The following is a 21,094-nucleotide window of genomic DNA, read 5'->3' on the forward strand; positions in this document are numbered from 1 at the left end:
TCAATTTTGAAATAGAAGTACATTTTAAATAGCTAAGGGTGGTGACTGTCATTTCTGGCACATAGAAAGTTGCTATAAAAACATCTAGCCCAGAAGTCAATTCTCTTCTTGGAAGAAAATCTTTCTATTATAATTCTGGATTAAGCAATGAAATTTTGTTGCCCATGGGAAAAATCAATCTTCTTTTGTTTACAGATTTCAATTCTTTGTATCAGGTCGATGGCAAAATAATTTATTAAATAGAAAAAGATTTATGGGATCCCTTAGGACACATATAACTAATTTTTGAAATAAATGATTCCTTTGTTGAAATAAAACAATTGTCCAAGGTGAATATTTTGGTGCTTTATCTTTAATTTGTAGAAAAAAACATTAAATTATTAATTTCACTTTTAATATGATGTTTTCTTATCTTGGACATACAATATCATTCATATATCCCCTTACTTTTTAATTGTTGTGAAGATGGACATTTCTTTTCTTGGAAAAAAGGAAGTTTTGATTATTCTACTCAGAGCAATCTTGATTTTCACGTTCCTCAGACTATAAATAATAGGATTCATAAATGGAGGCAATATTGCATAAGTCATTGAAATCAAAAGATTCTGAACTGGTGAAGTGTCTGATAAAGGACTCAAGACTGTGACCATCCCAGCAAGAAGGAATAAGAGGAAGATAATCAGTTGAGGTGAACAGGTAGACAAAGCTTTGTAGCGCCCTTCCTCAGAGGGCATTTTAAATACAGTGGAGAAGATATAAATGTAGGATATAACTAAAAAGCCAAAACATATTGAAAGTAAAGAGGAACTGGTGGCAAGGAGTATATACTCAGTATCACGAACCTCAGAAGATGAGACCTTCAAGACATGAGGGATGTCACAAAAAAACTGATGGATCACATTGGATCCTGAGAAAGGCAGACGGAACATGTTCCTGTGTGTAGAGCTGAATAGATGAGCCCACTGACCCATGAACCAGTTGCCGCCCAAAGACAACGGAATGGTGTCATGGTGACCCCATAGTGCAAGGGATGGCAAATGGCCACAAAGCGATCATAGGACATCGCCACAAGCAAAGCAATTTCTGTTGCTCCAAAGAAGATAGAGAAGAAAACTTGAGCACAACAGCCCAGGAGAGAAATGGACTGATTGCCTGTCAGAGAATTCACAATGAATTTGGGAAGAGTGACTGAGATGCAGCCAAGATCCAAGAGGGAAAGGTTGCTCAGAAAAAAATACATTGGAGAGTGAAGGTGTGGATCAGTGATAATGGCAGTGATAGTGAGGAGATTGCCCATCAGGGTTGCAATGTATATCAACAAGAAAAGAATGGCGTGCAAGACCTGCAGCTCTCGGATGCTGGAATACTCCATAAGGAAGAATTCCATGATGATGGTATAATTGCTCGGGTCTTCTGGGCTCCTGTAATTCATCCTGTAATTAACAATATGGGGAGAGGTTACCAAATTCTAGAAGGAGAACAAAGAAGCACTTTATTACATAGAAAAGCCATCAACTTCAATTAATTCTGGCACCATTTTAGAAGCAATCAGACCATTTAAAAGTCTATAATATGACCATTCTACAGCAACGACATTTAATCCATAAAATGAAAATATATATTCACTGTACCAGCTTCGCTTTCTTGATTTGACTTACTCAATAGGACCTCTGCTCCTGACCTGCCCTATGCACATACACCCACATACTCCACTACAATCCCTAGATTGAATCCCTTTTGCAAGATACCAGCATAAACCAATGCAAAATATGTATATGTATGAATATATATAGATAGATCATAGATACTAGGTAGGCCATTTATTGAATATTTTTCTTTGCTGAATACTATGTATTTAATAAAACTTTATTTTTCAGTGAGACTTTAAGCATCCTGATACTGTCTATTTCATACACGTATTTATTTCCATTCTCTAGGTTGTCAAAGCTCTGCATTTGATATAAAGACTTTTATTTCCAGTACAATCTTGCTACCTCAGATCTGTTTCTTTACCTGACTTCATTAATTTAATTAATCAATTGTGATATATTCATTCCTCTACTTAATACTACGTACACACACAAACACACGCAGATATACTGCTAAGTAGTTTTTTTTTTTTCCTATCTTTCCTTAACAACTTGGGTTATTTAGTTTTTTCCTCTATTTTTAGAGTATGTAAATTTTGATTACAGGATACACACACACACACACACACACACACACACACACACACACGCACAAACCAAAAGCCAAAAGTCCAAGGCAAGAAATGGACCCAGAATATCTGATTGTCTCTTGTCATTTAGATCGGAAGTCATTATTTGCTCATAATCTATATTTGATATATTACATGCATTTTCTTATAGGTCTTTCTTCCTATGATGTCATTTCACTAGCTACTGCCATGATGCCTGTTACATAACAATGACAGTGATAATATTCATTATAATGATATGTATAATAATTATTCTATAGGCACAAAACACCTTTGTAAAAAGTTAGACTTTTCAAAACACTTTCTCCAAAGGAATTCATTTCACTGGGTACTTATCCATAACCTCGAGAGAGGGGAAGAGCAGATTTTATCCCACTTTGAAAATTTTATAAATTTCTTCTAATCTGCATCCTGATCTGACCTAGAGGTAGTGTCTGTTTATGTAGGATAGAACAATGATAGCTAATATTTACCTGACAATATTTTGCAAAAGATTTTTACAAAGATCATGATCACAGCTCAAAAAAAATGTCTGAGATGCTGAGAGTACTATAACTATAACTATATATAGTCCTATAATTAGTACTATAACTATAACTATAACCATATATGAGAAATTGAAATTCAGAGAGATTAATTGCCTTGTCTTCAATTACACAGCTTCCATATGCTAGAGGAAGAATTTAAGTTGCAGTTTTCCTAACTTCAAGTCTACAATCCTATAATGACTCACTAATGGGTAATTCCATATGCAGAAATCATTCCATACTTTTAACACTCACTTAATTAACTAAACAAATTGTCCATTCAGAAATATAATATCAGATAAAATAATACCTGAATAAAGAGTTATGGCATTTCGCCTTTCCAAAGTTTGTTTTGAACACTTTTCTTTACCAAATCACAGATACAAAGATTATCTCCATCCTCAATGTGTTGGTTCTGTTTTCAGTTGGAGCTTCAGAGGACAAAAGGAGCTGAAACTGTACCATCTGAAACTACTAAATTTTCAGAAATATTTGATGACCATAATGCAAGTGGAAATATACTACTCAATATCCTTTAGAGAAATATTTTCTGAAGTTTCCCGTGGAGACAAAGTCATACTCTCTTCTTTATTCATTACAAATTCTCTGGCCTTTCCCTTGAGTATAATTAGTTGAAGAAGAGATCTTTTTATTAATAACATGGAGAAAGGAGTTCACCCTTTAATATTGTCTGGTCCATTAGTATTTCTGTAGGCCATGAAGATTTTCCATTCAATCTGGTCCAAAATGCAAATCCATTTAACTTATTTTTTTTAAAGTGTATTTCAAAAGAGTCTGATTTTCATTGAAAAAAATTTCATATATGTTAATATAGTCACATTTATCTATATATCTGCCTATCTATAACCTATAATATAATAATTATATGCCTCCACACATGCCTGTGTATGTTTATAGGTATATATGTTTATACATATACGAGTGTGTGTATTTATGTATGTACACATATATCAGCATATGCATTGGGTGTGCATATACTTTGAATGTGTTTTTTTTCCATATTCTTTCTCAAATGTAATAGAATGTCTGCTGCATGAGAGCAATAATCATGTTTCTTTTTTAAAGATCTTACTGAAATAAATTTCCATTTCTTATCCCTTTCTTGTTTCTCCCTATTCCAATCTATCCTTTACTCAGCTATCATCTTGGTCTTTAAAAGACTAAACACAGATTTGACTGTGTTATTCCCTATTTAATAAACTTCACAAAAGGATCCCTCACACATATTCATTTCATATAGACAAAAAAGTATGGTTGTTTCCCTTCCTTACTTCCAAATTCCTAATTTTCTTCCCCTAGTACTTGCATGTATTTATATATACTTTGATCAAAATCCTACTATAATTTCTTTAGTATATTTGTCTGTACGGAAGTATATGCATATACATATACACACACATACATAGATGTAAATGAAGTGATATTAGATATCCCCCCCAAAAAAGTCCAAACTTGTTTATTTGTACAAAATAAATGTGTATGTATATAGAGAGAGTTATTTATACATATATAAATACATAATATACCCAATAAATACATTAATTCAAAGGAGATGATCATTGAGTGAAACTTCTAAATCTCATCCATTCTCATTTGGAGCTTCAGTGGGCAAAGGGAGCTGATGCTATCTCATGTGATATTACTAGATTTGCTAAAATATTTGGTGAATGAATATGAATGAAAATATATGTCCTTTGAAGAAATGCTTCCTGAAATCCCCAGAAGAGTCAAGGTTATAATCTCATTCTTATTAGCCACATTCTCTGACCTTTCATTCCGGTATAATCAATTGGGGTAGAGATCCTTTTATTAATAGCAAAGAGAAAGGAGCTTACCCTTTAATGTTATATGGTTCATCAGGACTTTTGTAGTCCATAGTAGTAGCTAATATTTACCTGACACTACTTTGCAAAATATTTTACAAAGATCATGTTCATAGCTCAAACAAACTATCTGAGATGTATCACACCTATAGTATGGATGAGAAATTGAAGCTCAGAGAGATTAAATGCCTTGTCTTCAGTTACACAGCTTTTTATATCCTAGAGGAGAAGGATTCAAGTTCCAATTTTCCTAAATTCAAATCTTCCACACCATAATGACATCATCAATTCATACTTCTTACATCCGTGAACTAAAGAAATTGACCATTTGGAAATGGAATATCATGTATAATAAAACTTGAGTCAAGAAATACTTGAGTCAAGAGTTATGACATTTCTCCTTTCCAAAGTTCCTATTGATTGCTTTCTTTTACCACATCACATGTACAATGATTACTTCTGCCCTCACTCTATTGCTTCTGTTCCCATTTGCAGCTTCAGAGAGCAAAAGAAGCTGAAACTGTATCATGAGAGGCTATTAGATTTGCTGAAATATTTGATGAACTTTATGTAAGTAGAAATATAGTATCCAGTATCCTTTAGAGAAATATTTTCTGAAGTCCCCAGTAGAGCCAAAGTTATACTCTTCTTCTTCTTAACCACAGATTCTCTGGCCTTTCCCTTGAGTATAATTAGTAGAGGTAGAGATCCTTTTATGAATAACATGGAGAGAGGAGTTCACCCTTTAATGTTATATGTTCCATTAGACTTTTGTAATCCATGAGGATCTTCCATTCAATCTGCTCCAAAATGCAAGTCAATTTTGCCTTGGTTTCTTTTTAAGTGTATTTCAAAGAAGACTGATTTTCATTGAAAAATATAGTGTATATCAAGATAATCACATCTATTTATCTTTCTATAATCTATATCTATATATGTATTTATATGCCTATATACACACCTGTATGTATAAATATATGTATATTCATATATACTACAAATATGTATATATATATATTTATTCATACAAACATATTATAAGCATATACATTGCCTGCATATACTTGGAATGTACTTTTTTCATATTCTTTCTCAAGTTAAATAGAATGCCTGCTGCATTAAAGTAATAACCATGTTTCTTATTTTAAAAGATCCTATTAAAATAGATTTCCAGTTTTATTCCTTCCTTTTTTCTCCCCTTGCTCAGTCTATCTTTCACTCAGCTATTATCTCGCTCTTATCAAAGCACAGATCTGACTATGTTATTCCCTATTTAATAAATAAGACAAAAAAATATCTTTCATATGTCCAAAAAAGTAGGATAGTTGCCCTTCCCTGCTCTCAAATTGCTAATTTCATTCTGGTAGTATTTGCATGTGTTTGTGTATATACATACATATATCTTGAACCAAAATCCTTCCTACTAACATTTTAAGTACACTTATTTGTACTTTTGTATATAGATGCAAACATACATACACATACACAGATATGAATGAAATGATAGTAATTATTTGCCCTCCAAATGCGCACATTTTTATCTAATAATAAATATAGTATGTGTGTATACTCTAGAGTTATTTATACATATGTAAATATGTTATATATACAATAAATACATAAATATAAATGACAAATGAGTGAACCATGATTAATCCTTTTCTTCCACTACAGCTTTTTGAATTTTACCACCTTTTGCTACGGACTTAACTCAAACTCTTGGACAAAAAAATTTGAAGGAGATTTTTATTCCTGAAGAGGAAGTCTAGAGATTTATAAGGGCAGAGCCAAGATAGTGGGATAGAGAAAGCTTTCAGCTGAACCTTTCTAATGTTAAATGCAAACAATTTTAAAATAATGTCTCCAATCTAATTCTAGAATGGCAGAGCAAACAAGAGGTCAGAATGAAACACTCTTATAGGTCAAAATAGCTTTGAAGTTTGGAAAAAACAACTGTGTCATAAGGGTGGAAGATAACTAAAGGGAACACATGGATAAATTATCAGTGGTAGGATTTGGTGGTGATTACAGAAGCAGAAGTAACTATGGGAACTCCCAGACCAGAGGTGGTAAAGGGATCTGACAACTGAAAGAGACTTCAGAGGACTTTTGTGCTAGCTCTGGATGCAGGATCAAACACTGTTTGGCAACTCCATTGCATAAAATAATTTCTGAGTCAAAGTTCAGAAATGGAAGAGTGGTTTCTATGAATAGGGAGTGGAAGACCTGAGGGGAAGTGTCACTTCAAGTCCCAAGGCATCATTGACCTTTTCTAGGTAAAGACCAGAAATCACATCAGGAGACCAGTGATCACATCTCTCCAAAATCACAAGGCCTTGGATGCCCCCCAAATCTTCTAACTGCCCATAATTAGCTCTGAAAATCTTTGTATATTTCTAAAATTACTCCTTCTCTAAATCCCTTACCTAGATGAAATCTAGTCTTTAAATCATCCTATTTAGTGTCTATAATGCCTGGAGATCCCTTCATTTGTCAATGTCAAACGAGTACTGGTCCTAGATTGCCTCATCCCAGCACTACACAAAAGAAGCATTCAATAAAAGTTTTATGATTAGCCTTCTGAGAGCTCTTCCATTTTTGGCCCCATTTTATCTTACAAAAGCCATTTTGGAAAACTGAAGACATTTCTTGACTTTATTAATGGTTCATTATTTAAAAGAAAGTTATTTGGAGATCCATACTTCAGGACTAACACAACTTTGGTTAGAGATATGATAAAAAATAATGATAAATAAAATCCACAAAAATTTTCTGTGAAATATAAGCATCAAAACCTAGACACCTTAATTATCTGAGCAACTCTTGTTTTTTCTTGATTAATTCTACTCTTGAGGCCATTCCATTCGAGAGAGAACTACCTATATTTAGGCAAGCATTTCAAGAGGAATGCTTCTGAAGCCAATAATTTGCCCATTCTTGCAAAGAAGACCTTAATCAGTCACTTAATCTCTCTGGAGTAGGGAACATCTCCCATTTCTTTTGCTTATTCTGATCATGATGGCCTTCAGCAATTTTTCTTGGCTTTCTACACAACCTGACCATTCCTTCCTATCCTTTTCATCCCAATTTAACTAGCAAGTACTCTCTCAGGATATCTGGAATGTGGTAAACCTGTTCTAGAATAACCTAGGTGGTAAAATAGAGTGCTAGACCTAGAAGCAGGAAGATCTGAATTTAAATCATTTCAGACTTTTGCTTGTGAAACCTTGGATTATCTATTTAAGCTCTATCTTAGTTTCTTAATCTATAAATAAGGGTAATTATTGAAACAACATCCTAGGATTATTATGTGTACTAAATTAAATAATTTTGGTAAAGAATTCTGCAAATCATAAAGGGTTATATAAATGCAAAATCTCTATCATCATCATCATCTTCATCATCATATCTTTCACGAGATAAGACCTATTTGGACTCTAGTGCATATCTCTCCCCTGGTGTCATAGAGTATTTTTCTTGACTACCTAATAATGAAAAAGGATTATATTAGCCTTTTTACCTAGGAAGAAATGAAAAAATTCAAATAACAATAGCTCAACTTGCTGATAAAGTGCAGCCTTAGACTCAAAAGGAATTCTAGCAGTCACTGTATATTGTATTATCAAGCCTTCTCAAGTTTTTTTCCCTTGCTAAGAGTTTTCATTTATCTTATTTTATCATAACATGGAACATTTATAATAAAATTGAGGTAGGCAGCAAATGATGAGAAGGAAGAAAGGAAGGAAGTGAAGGAGAAAGAGAGGGAGGAAGAAAAGAAAGAAGCTGTCTTGCCTAGTCCTCAGTTCCTACCCAAGGAGATGATTGTCTATCTTTCATTCTTGATGACCAGGACATCAGGGAGATGATGGTATTTCATGCAAGTGAATTGAGTTGATGGAGGTAGAGTGGTATAAGGTCACAAGCCTTAATTTCCTCTCAGAGCAGACAAGTAAATCACATAATCCTTGAGTTGCATGTAGACTACAATAATATCAAACTTTAAAAAATAATTCTCCCAAATGTGAAAGACAGTTGTGAAATATTTAAGAAAATATTTAAGAAAATTAATAAAAATTCAATAAAACACATGGTATTAATATGTAGTGTTCTGAGTCAATATGTAGCTTGAAGAAATCCTTATAAATGCTTTAATGAACCCCATTGTTATTTTAGTTTGACATCATTTATCTAGAGATAGCAGATATATAGCAAGGAATGAGGTTTTAGTCACACTGGACCACCTTTAAACAAGCAAAGGCAGCAAATTGCATAGGATTGAGAACATTGGACCATATCTTTGTGTGTGTGTGTGTGTGTGTGTGTGTGTGTGTGTGTGTGTAATAATCATTCCAAAAAAGCCATTTATTGTTCAAGAAAAAAAGAGTTGGCTACTGATTAGTTTGGCAATATGGGTCAAAGATGAAACTGAAGATACAAGCATCAATGATGCGGAAAATAATGGTGATAACAAAAGGAAGAAGTAAAGAGGAAGCAAAGAATAAAGAAAAGTGAGTAGAGAAAGAGAATTAGAGATTGAAGGGTCCTCAACAGCCATCTAATCTAATCTTTTGCATTTAATAACTGAAGAAATTATGACTGACAAAAGCCAAGTTCACATCAAACCATGGTGATATTACCTACTAAGTCACTGAACTGTAGACAGACACAACTTTGGATTTTTAGAACATTAATTAAAAATTGGTTAAATTTATTTCCCCACTTAATTTGATAATATAAAGAAAGGTTATTCAAGAATACCATATTCTTGTAAATACAAGAACAATCACAATCACCACAAGTGAAGGAAAGTTTTTTTGACTCTAGAATATAGGATATTGGTGCCACTTACGATTAATCTTTTTACATTGATCTTCTTGTAACTAATCAGTATTTGTTTTTATATGATATGATACAGTATAGAATAACATAAAATATTATGTTGTTAATGGGACCTCCACAGTAGTGAGAGATGGCTTCATGTGGCTCAAAGGAAGGTAGAATAGACATTTCTATCCTCTTCTCTTCTCATTCTTCTTTCAGGGAACTTTTCTTCTGAATAGGTGTGCAAGCAAGAAGTTGGGTCCAGAGACCAACACTCTATTTTCATTAGAGGGATGGGGTCCTAGAATAAAATTATATATTTCTGTTTCCTTAAATATTATCAGTCTAGGGGCTATAATTGAGTTCAATCTAACTTCTAATCAATTGTTAGTATTATTGAGGGAAAGGTGACAAATCCAAGGCTTAACCTGTTCCAGAATGAACACAGAAAATGAATTGAGGGAAGAAATTATCCAGATCTTAGCAAAATAGAAATCAAAGGGGCCATAATAGAAAAATACCCACTAGATAATGTAGAGTGAAGGAGTTTTCTTAGAGAAAGTGAGATAACTCTATTCAATAAAGTTAGAACATTGTAGTTTTGACCTAAGAAAAATTCCTCATAGTGTCTGGTACACCTAGGAGGAGAGAGAGATAACATGAAGACTCCCTACTCCTCATGTTTTCCCAAGAACTTTGCATCAATAATATGGTATGAGATTAGCCTCTTCCACTTTTCTTTTGTTAAATTTTTATTTAAATTTATGAAATAAAACATATACATTAAACAATGGCATAAACAGTTTAATATCTCTTTGTCATAATTCCAGATTACTCTCCTCTCTCATCTTCTTGAAATTAGAAATCACTGTTCAATAATGAGGTGATTCAAGACAATTCCAGGAGACTTGTGATGGAAAGTGCCATCATGCTCAAAAAGAGAGCTACGGATACTAAATGTGGATCAAAACAGTATTTTCACCTTTTGTTGTTTGTTTATTTCTTGTATTTTTCCCCTTTGATCTTATTTTTCTTGTCCAGCATGATGCTTATAGATACATATTTAGAATAATTGCACGTTTAACCTATATTCCATAGCTGGCTGTCAGGGAGGGGAGAGAGGGAAAAGGAGAAAAATTTGCAACACAAGGTTTTGCAAAGATGAACATTGAAAAGTATCATTACATATATTTGGAAAAATAAAATACTATTAAATATTTAAATAAAAATTTTTTAAAAGAATTAAAGAGAAGCCAGAAGTATATGGAGTGATTCAATGCTTAAGAAGATCTGAAAAAGACATCAAATTCAAGAGTTCCAAAATAGATTAAAGAAAGTTGGAAGCTTTCACAATCTTTATCAATTCTGCCCTGAACCTCATGTAAATCAAGCATTCATCTCCACTAAGAAGGAGAAACTCCTATAAAAATCAGCTTTGATATGTGACATATGAATACAGATATACAACTTGGAGACATATAGATCATTTTATTTAATGTTTCAGTAAATTAAATTACATTAATGTGAATTCCTATTATTATTACATAATTTACTAAAATACCAACATATCTATGTATGTATTTGTAGAGGGCCACAGATAATGGGGATACTCTGGGTGAGGTATAAAACCCTTCAGCTCAGAGGGAGCCTGCTAACAATGTCTGGTTCGGTTGCCATCTCCCCTAAGGAGTCTTGGCCTTCCTGAGAAATCAAGGGGCAATGACAACCTGTCTTGTGATAGAAGCAGGGTGATACCAGGTGACAAAGAGTGATACCAGATGGCAATCTACATACAATAGCAAGTTGTTTATGTGGTTCCATGTGGACAGTATATACTTAGCCCATGTTCAGTGTTCCTTGGTTATATAAAGGTATCAGGGTATGCAAGCGGGAAAGAACTTGGAATAAACAGACTCCATATTTCCACCATCCTTGGGAGTCTCATCTCATCACTCCACCACTAAGACAATATATTTTAACCATCCTGGCATGGGGGCTCTAGAAAATACTTTATGTTTTGTCACCACAAGTTGGGGGCTCTAGAAAGCAGGACACAACATTTGGCGCCCAAAGTGGGGTTCTAGAAAGCACACAACATCCCAGCGTGGGGGCTCTAGAAAGCACAGGATGTTTTTTCACTTCCAATTTGGGGGCTCTAGAAAGGAGGACTATAATGTGCGGGCTAGCTTTCTCAAGGATCTCTCTAGAGTCTGGAGTCTGAGCTCGAGCTCAAACACACTCTCACTGGAAAATCTCTCAAGTCTGCTTATTTCAGGTCCTCCCAGTCCTTATATACTTTAGTACAATTACATCACTACAGCATACTGAGCAGGTGCCAACTGTAGAATCATTACATCACCATACTAAGTATTAAGCATATGTGAACTAGAGAACTATCACCTCATCACACTAAGTTAACACCCTGTTCTAAGTATCTTCCCTTCAAGTATACTTTTCTCAGAGTTCCCCAGTATCTGCGGTCCTCTACATAGAACTCAACAGATAACTAGTCTGGTGCCTCATGAGGATTGTCTTTTGTATATGTTTGTGTGTATGTGTCTTATTTTTGATGTATATTTTTAGAAATTTGTTGAAAGATTTTTGAACGGAATGACAGTATGCCTTATTGTTAGATGGGAATAAAGTTTACTTCTCCTCCTTCCTCTAATGTATTACTTGTGCAATTAAATTACAAAATGAAATAAATCAAAGCATACTAAGGTTCTAATGGAGGGGTTCAATATATGCAAGTATATAATAAAATATGTCCTTAATCCATGACACAAAGTGTCCAAAGATTATGATTCACATATATGAAGTCAATTTATTTGGGGAAATCAAAGGGTCACTCTCTTTCTTTGGATCATGTTTACACACCAGAGGTTTTCTAAGGAGTAATATCCAAAACAACACTTTAGATTGGTTCATGTTCACAACTCTCATTCAAGCATCCTTGAAAAATTCCAGATTTAGAATACAGAGAAATATTAACATCCACCATCATAGAAAATGCATATGATGCAAAAGACTCAGGTGAGCTAGACATATAGAAGCAAATATTGTCCAAATAGCAAATCATAATATGTCAGACTCATCCTTTCTCATGTCCTTTCCCCTCTTGCTCTCAAAGGCAGAGACATTGAAAAATAAACATTCTTCCATGTTTATCTCGAACCTACTCTAGTAGAGTAATTCACAGTGCTACTAACATTGATAAAGTCCAGATTTCTTGAGCATTCTTTCTACTAGCACAGGTTCAATTCTTCACCTGCTGAGTTTTAGTGATTAGTACCCAGCAGATTTCATATTTTCTCTCTATTTTAACCCTTCAAAGTACACTCTGAGGCACTGAAACATCTTCATCCAACCCTGATTGGTTTGAATAGATAGGCCAAGGGGAAGTGGTAAGCAATCACTGTGAAAATCTGAGTCAATAACTATTAAATGGAAAAATTGTTCATGCTTTATATTAATTATATTTTGGTGTATAATTTTTAAATAAAAAAATCTTAAGCTATTTTTTTACTTTTAGCCTAGTTGTTTTGTTATCTTAGGCATGAAATAACTCATTCATACATTCTCTTACTTTTTAATTGTTTCAAAGGGGGACATTTCTTTCTTTGGAAAAAACATAGTTTTGATTATCTTGCCCAGTGCAACCTTGATTTTTGTGTTCCTCAGACTATAAATAATAGGATTCATAAATGGAGGCAAAATTGTGTAAATCATTGAAATCAGAAGATTCTGTACTGGTGAAGTGTCTGATGAGGGACACAAGACTGTGACCATGAGAGCAAGAATGAATAAAAGGAAGATAATCAGTTGAGGTGAACAGGTAGATAAAGCCTTGTAACGCCCTTCCACAGAGGGCATTTTAAATACAGCAGAGAAGATATAAGTGTAGGATACAATTAAAAAGCCAAAGCAGATTAAAACTAAACCTGAACTGGCGACAAGTAGTACATACTCAGTATCACGAACTTCAGGTGATGAGACTTTCAAGATATGAGGGATGTCACAAAAAAACTGATGGATCACATTGGATCCTGAGAAAGGCAGACGGAACATGTTTCCTGTGTGGAGAGCTGAATAGATGAGCCCAGTGACCCATGAACCAGTTGCCGCCCAAAGACAACGGAATAGTGTCATAGTAACCCCATAGTGCAAGGGGTGGCAAATGGCCACAAAGCGGTCATAGGACATTGTCATTAGCAAAGCAATTTCTGTGGCAGCAAAGAAGATAGAGAAGAAAACTTGAGCACAACAGCCTAGGAGAGAAATGGCTTGATTGCCTGTTAGAGAATTCACAATGAATTTGGGAAGAGTGACTGAGATGCAGCCAAGATCCAACAGGGAAAGGTTGCTCAGAAAAAAATACATTGGTGAGTGAAGTTGTGGGTCAGTGACAATGGCAATGACAGTAAGGAGATTGCCCATCAGGGCTGCAATGTATATCAGCAAGAAAAGAATGGCGTGCAAGACCTGCAGCTCTCGGATGCTGGAAAACTCCATAAGGAAGAATTCCATGATGATGGTATAATTGCTCTCAACTTCTGGGGTCTTAAAATTCATTTTGAAACAATATGAGTAGAAGATGCCAAATTCTAGAAGGAGAGAATAGAACACTTTATTACATAGAACAGCCATCAACTTCAATCTATTCTTGCTCCCCATGATAGAGAGGCAACCAGAACATTTTAAAAAGCCAATAATATGACCATTCTCCTGCAATCCCATTCAATTCATCAAGTGAAAATATATTCTTCACTGTGCAAAAGGGGCCTTCTTGAATCGACTTACTCAATAGGACCTCTACTCCTGACCTGTCCTATGCATGTATACACACAAAAACACATGCATCACTACAATACCTATACTGATTTTTTGTAAGATACTTGCATGACCTGATACAAAACATGTACGTGCATACATAGATAAGAGAGATCATAGATGATTAGATAGATAGACAATTTAATAATTATTTTGTATTGCCAAACACATTGTGCTGGCTAAAACTTTAGTTTTCAGTGAGAATCCAGGCACCTTGACACTATTTGTATACACATATACATGTCAATTCTCTAGGATGTCAAAGCTCTAGTATCTGTTTCAGCCTATTAGGAAGGAGGAATCTACCTAAAATCTCTACTGAATGGGCTAGAAACTCCTTAAAATATAACTGAAGAATTTTTGAAATCCTGGAGGAAGTCTTTTGAAGGGAACTTTTAAAGTGAATCACAAGGTTATAGATTCAGAGTTTTATGGGATTTTAAAAGAAGTCATGGGCCCAACTCCCTTAATTAAAAGGCAGTATAGAAAGGTATGGAATTATTTAGAGTTGGTACAGGTAATGTGTTGCAAAACTAATTTGTAATATCAGATCTTTGGAAAGCAAATGTGGCACTTTCCTTCTGAATTACTCAAGGGTATAGCCATCATTAGTTGCTTTAAGTCCTTTAATTTTTATCTTGAGAATTATTAGATTAAGGGACATTGTCTCCAGGAAAAGCAAACAAAAATCTTTGCAAGCATTATGGAGTTATATTATTGTGTATTCTTGTAGTTATTTGTTAGTGTAATAACAAAAACAACTTCATCACTGGTTAAATATGATTTTGATAGTATATTCCATTGCCCTCTTTACTCACTACTAATCTCTAAAGATTTACTGAGAAGACTTTTGTTTCCAATAGATTTACTGTATTGTGATCCAAATCTACATTCGTCATTCTGACCTTATCAATTTAAATAATCCATTTCTTATCACATATTTGAAATCATTCTCTTGTTCTTCATATACATAGATAGTTGGATGGATGGATGTATAGTTAAATGGATGGATTTCTACATACTTGATATGTTATATGTATTATCTATTAATAATGTTTCATGAGATCTGTGATTTTATCAAAGTAGGAAGATATCAGGAAAGAAAATCTCTCCTGAAACTTCAGTGATATATCAACCATAATAATCTTTATTGCCTCAAGCTTTGCAAAGTAAAATGATTTTGGGAGATGTAAACAAAATAGTTTCTTTCATAGTCTGAATTTGAATCCAATGCCTTTCAGACAATTCTCTGGCTAATTTCAGGCTTTCTGTTAAATATCAATGATGGTTATAATGATAATATAACAACAGTTATTGTACTTGCACTAAATATGTTTTAAAAAACCCTACTTTTGAAAACACTTTATCCAAAGGAACTCATCCATTGGGTCCTTATGCATAGGATGAGAACAGATCTTATTCCACTTGAATAAAAAATTGTACATTTTATCCCATTCTGCACATCTGAAGTCACCTGAGCTATAGATGGAATATGTTTATGTGTTAGAATTCTAGTGTTAACTCAACTTGAAACAAGGTGATAATTCAAGGGAGATGTTAGAAGCCAAGTGTTAACTCAATGGAATTGATACAGTGCTTATTGGTTCACACCTTAGATTTAATCCTTAAAGTCCGTTGCCTAATTTAGCATGATACTTAGCAAACCCTCTTCCCCAACTATAATCTCTTCCTGCCATGTGATTATTTTTAGGCTGATTGATCACATCAGAGTCCTGACTTTCTAAAGACTCTCTGGGGGTAACCTCAACTACTATCATGCCCCACCTATCTTTGGATTGATACCTTGGAACTGGGCTCCACCTCTCATTTCTTTGGGTCACTCTACATTCAGAGGCCCAATGAAAGCCTCGGTTATATTTTGGACATGGGGTTTGGGGTTTTATTCTCTCACCCTCTCCTCTCTCTATCTCCATATATACAATGAGCTCTAAGATGTCCCATTTTTCCACACTGTAAGCATCTTCGAGTTGCTCTAGAAGTCCCTTGCCAAGAGGGACCCTGTCTTTCCATGTTCATCATAGTTTGGGTATAATAATCATTGTCAGTTGTTTCTTAAATCTTCTCCTTTGTTTTGAAGTTTTTCTGCTTTTCTGTTTCTCTCTGATGGACATAAGTACCATGCTAAATTAGGCAACCGACATTGCTTTGTAAGGATTAGCTCTAAGGTGTGAATCAATAAGCATTGTATCAATTCCTTTGAGTTAACACTAGGATTCTAACATTTATGTGTGATAGAACAACAATAATAACTAATAATTATCTGGGACTTTTTTGCAAAATATTTCTACAAAGATCATATTCTCAGCTGAAACTCTGTGAAATACTTCATTCTTATTATGGATGAGAAATTAAAGTACATAGCAGTTAAATGATGTCCTCAGTTACACAACTACAATGCAGTGGTTTTCAAATTTTTGTACTCTATAGCCCTTTATGCTATTAAAAACTATTGATAATATGTCCGAAGAGTTATGTTTATGTGGGTTATGTTTATGAATATTTACCATATTAAAAATAAAGAATGAATTTTGAAGTTGTAGACCCTTTGAAAGGCTTTCAAAGATACCCAAGATTTTTTGGACCACACTTTAGGAAGCACTAGAGGAAGGATTTAAGCTGCACTTTTCCTTAAATCAAATCTGCCATACCATGATGATTCTTTAGTAATTCCATAGGCAGAGTCCAAGCCCAAGACTTCTATGAACCATTTTATTAACTAAAGAAATTGTCTATTCAGAAAGGAAATATCAAACAAACCAATACCTGAGTGAAGACTGTGTCATTTCTCCTTGCCAAAGTTCATATTGATTCCTTTTCTTTACCAAATGACAGGTGCTCAACAGTATCCAAAAATTACCTCCATCTTCACTGAATTGGTTTTCTTCTCCTTTGGAGCTTCAGAGAGCAAAGGGAGCTGATATTTTCCCATGTGAGCTTGCTAGATTTGCTGAAATATTTGATGAACATAATATGAGTGAAAATATACTGCCCCTTTTCCTTAGGAGAAATACTTCCTGAAGTCCCCAGTAGAACCAATGTTATGATCTCATACTTATTAGCCATAAATTCTTTGGCTTTTCACTCGAGTATAATTAATTGAGTTAAAGGTCCTTTTATTAATAGCAGGGAGAAAGTAGTTCACTCTTTAACATTATATGGTCCATTGGGACTTCTGTTTTTTGTGAAGATGTTCCATTCAATCCATAGTAGTAGCTAATAGTAGCTAATATTTACCTGTACTACTTTGCAAAATATTTTACAAAGATCATGTTCATAGCTCCAACAAACCCATGTTGTGTGTATTGCACTTATATTATGGACAAAAAATTGAAGCTCAGAGAGATTAAATGTCTTGTTCTCAGTACACAGCTTTTCATATCCTAGGGGAAGGATTCAAGTTGCAATTTTTCTAGCTTCAAGTCTACCATAACCTAATGACTCAAGAGCAATCCATACTTCTTATACTCATGTACTAAACAAATTGGCCATTCAGAAATAGAATATCAAATAAAATAATACCTGCATGAAGAGCTGTGGCATTTCTCCTTTCCAAAGTTCCTATTGATTGCTTTTCTTTACACATCGCATGTATAAAGATTATTTCTGTCCTCATTGTCTTGGTTCTGTTCCCATTTGCAGCTTTAGAGAGTAAAGGAAGCTGAACTGTACCTTGAGAGGCTATTAGATTTGCTGAAATATTTGATGAACTTTATATGAGTGGAAATATAATGTCTAGTATCCTTTAGAGAAATATATTCTGAAGTCCCCAGCAGAGCCAAAGTTATCTTGACTCTCATCCTTCTTAACCACAGATTCTCTGGCCTTTCCCTTGAGTATAATTAGTTGAGATAGAGATCCTTTTATTAATAACATGGAGAAAGAAGTTCACCCTTTAATTTTATATGGTCCATTAGGACTTCTGTAGTCCATGAGGATCTTCCTTTCAATCTGGTCCAAAATGCAATTTCATTTAACTTGATTTCTTTTTAAGTGTACTTCAAGGGAGAATTATTTTCATTGAAAAAAATGTTGTGTATATTAAGATAATACATCTCTCTACCTATAACCTACATATGTATGTATTTATATGACTATATACACACCTGTACATATAGATATATGTATATACATATATATAGCATATATGTGTGTATATATTTATACATACACAAATACACAACCATATGTATTGCGTGTATATGCTTTGAATGTGCTTTTTCATATTCTTTCTCAAATTTAATAGAATATCTGCTGCATTAGAGTAGTAACTTTGTTTCTTATTTTAAAAGATCCAATTGAAATAAACTTCCAGTTATCCCTTCCTTTTTTCTTCCCTTTTACAATTTATCCTTCACTCAGCTCTTATCTTGGTCTTACCAAAGCACAAATGCAATTATGCTATTCCCTATTTAATAAACTTGACAAAAAGATCCCTTTTATATGTCCAAAACATGTATGGTAATTGCCCTTCCCTGCTTCCAAATTCCTAATTTCATTCTGCTAGTATTTGCATGTATTTGTATATATGCATACACATACCTCGAATCAAAATCCTACCTACTAACATTTTTAGTATGCTTGTTTTTACAAATGTATGTGGATGCAAACATACATACATATATACACATATGAATGAAATATTAACTATTCCCCCCCAAATCCACACATTTTTATTTACATAAAATAAATATATTATGTGTGTATACACAGACATTTATTTATGCATATTTGTATATAAATACATAATATATACAATAAATGCATGATTACAAAGGTGATGACAAATGAAGTGAAGCATGTTAGTCCTTTTCTTCCATTACAGTTTATTGAATTTTACCATGTCTCCCTACTAACTTCTGTCAAATCAAACCTTTGGACAAAAGAATTTGAAGGAGATTTTTATTCCTGGAAAGGAAGCCTAGAGAATCACAAGGGCAGAGTCAAAATAATGGGATAGAGAAAGCACGCAGCTGAACCTTCCCAACTTCCCTGCAAACAATTTTAAAATAATGTCTCCAATCGAATTCTAGAATGCCAAAGCCCACAAGAGGTCAGAGTGAAACAGTCTTACAGGCCAAAACAACTTTGAAATTTGGAAAAAGACAACTGTGATGTAAGGGTGGAAGGTAACTAAAGGGAGCACATGGATAAAATATCAGTGATAGGATTTGGTGGTGATTACAGAAGCAAAAGTAACTATGGGAACTCTCAGACCAGAGATGGTAAAGGGACCTGACAACTGAAAGAGATTCTTCAGGGGACTTCTGTGCTAGCTCGGTATGCAGGACCATACACTGACAATCCCATTGAATAAAACGACTTCTAAGTCAAAGTTTAGGAATAGGGAAGAGCTGTTTCTATCAATAGGGAGTAGAAGACCTTAGAGAAAATGTCATTTCAAGTCCCAAGGGATCTGCAGAAATTGAGTAAATCAAACTGATTCCATCTTATGACTCAGTTCTGTGGTTAGCTTGGTTTCTATTCAATTATGAATCCAATTTCTATCAAGAGAAAAAAAAATTATCCAATTGCAGGAAATGGAAGAAAATCTTTGCATTGTTTGAATCTGGCCCTGCATGGCTAGGAAACTAGAACATCTCTTCATTCTACTTAGAGACTCTTAACCAAGAACTTAGGTTACATTGACCTGAAATTCAGTCAGATTCAAAGACTGATGCAAGAAATTTTCTCACAATTGGGCACCTCAAGTTATCCATCTGTTTTATTCAAAAGCTGGTCCTGGACTGATCAATCAGTTTTCATGTTTCATTTCCATGTTCCTTTGATTGCTTTCAGATATTTTGGAGAAGGTGACATCTCATTTTCTGATTTCAAGGAACTGTATTTGTTTACTCTACCCCTCTCAACTTGGAAACTCATAACCTTGAATCCTACTAGAAATCAGAAATTTCCTTTTAATTAATCATTTTTAATATTTGAAAAAGTCTTTCTCCCCCTGTATTCATGGTGAAGGCCTAAGCTAAGCAGATCTGATTTCACTTTGGAATTCACAATGGGAATGCATTGGTTAATGAATCGCAGAAGATCACATCATTGTTTTCTCAATCACTTATTCTTTATGTTAATCCTTTTTTAATTTCCTGAAATCAAAATTATCACATAAAATTTAAAATAAAGTACTAGAGCATAGTTATTATTCATTTAAACTCAAAAGAGGAAAGATAGATATCATGACTTTCCATAATGCTTCAGTAAAAAGTCATGATAAAAAGAGATAAACAGAGAAAGTATATAATTCTTAAAATCATAATAAATACCTATATTCCTGAAAATTGTTTTCAGAGCCTCCCATAAGTGTTAATATTTTGCCTCATGATCATTTTCCTTAATGAAATTTTCTGCCCTTCCTCTACGCTCTAGTTCTTTAAGAATCATGTTACTTATTTTTCAATTGCTTTTTAATTCTCTCTTCTGGAACCTTTATTTTTTGATTTTGATTTTTTGATTATACTGTGATAATGATACATTTTGGTATTTCTGCCTTCCTGTCATTTGTGTGGGGAGCGGATTTTTTATACCCCCATACAAGATCATTTGTTATAAATCTGCTGTGTACAGTTAAGAAGCGTATAGATATCTTTATATTCCCATTCATGAATTTCCAATGAGCTAGTATATCTAATTTTCTTAAAGTTTTATTCAAATATATATTAATAATTTTGTTAGATTTATCTAGATCTAAAAGATTAAATTGAAGTCCCTAACAGTTACAATTCTATCATATATTTCTCCCTCCAATCTGGTTCATTTCTACTTTAAAGATTTCAATTATCCAGATGTAGTATAAGAAAGGATAACTGATATCCTGAATA

General features: G+C 33.9%; 2 protein-coding genes across 2 annotated transcripts; both read right to left on the bottom strand.

Annotated features, from left to right (window-relative positions):
• Positions 1-866: 866 nt before the first annotated feature.
• LOC127540117 (olfactory receptor 14I1-like) lies at positions 867-1,626 on the bottom strand. The gene has a single exon (XM_051964689.1). The coding sequence runs from the start codon at positions 1,430-1,432 to the stop codon at positions 896-898; it is 537 nt and encodes a 178-aa protein (XP_051820649.1). The 5' UTR covers positions 1,433-1,626; the 3' UTR covers positions 867-895.
• Positions 1,627-12,992: 11,366 nt separating this feature from the next.
• LOC127541668 (olfactory receptor 14I1-like) lies at positions 12,993-13,982 on the bottom strand. The gene has a single exon (XM_051966886.1). The coding sequence runs from the start codon at positions 13,980-13,982 to the stop codon at positions 12,993-12,995; it is 990 nt and encodes a 329-aa protein (XP_051822846.1).
• Between the last annotated feature and the right edge of the window lie 7,112 nt (positions 13,983-21,094).

Source organism: Antechinus flavipes, chromosome 6 (genome assembly GCF_016432865.1).
Source record: "Antechinus flavipes isolate AdamAnt ecotype Samford, QLD, Australia chromosome 6, AdamAnt_v2, whole genome shotgun sequence".
In the NCBI taxonomy this organism is placed as follows: domain Eukaryota; kingdom Metazoa; phylum Chordata; class Mammalia; order Dasyuromorphia; family Dasyuridae; genus Antechinus; species Antechinus flavipes.

Excerpts from the sequence above, each read along its gene's own strand:
- LOC127540117 (XM_051964689.1), bottom strand. The coding sequence starts at position 1,432 with ATGAATTACAGGAGCCCAGAAGACCCGAGCAATTATACCATCATCATG.
- LOC127541668 (XM_051966886.1), bottom strand. The coding sequence starts at position 13,982 with ATGAATTTTAAGACCCCAGAAGTTGAGAGCAATTATACCATCATCATG.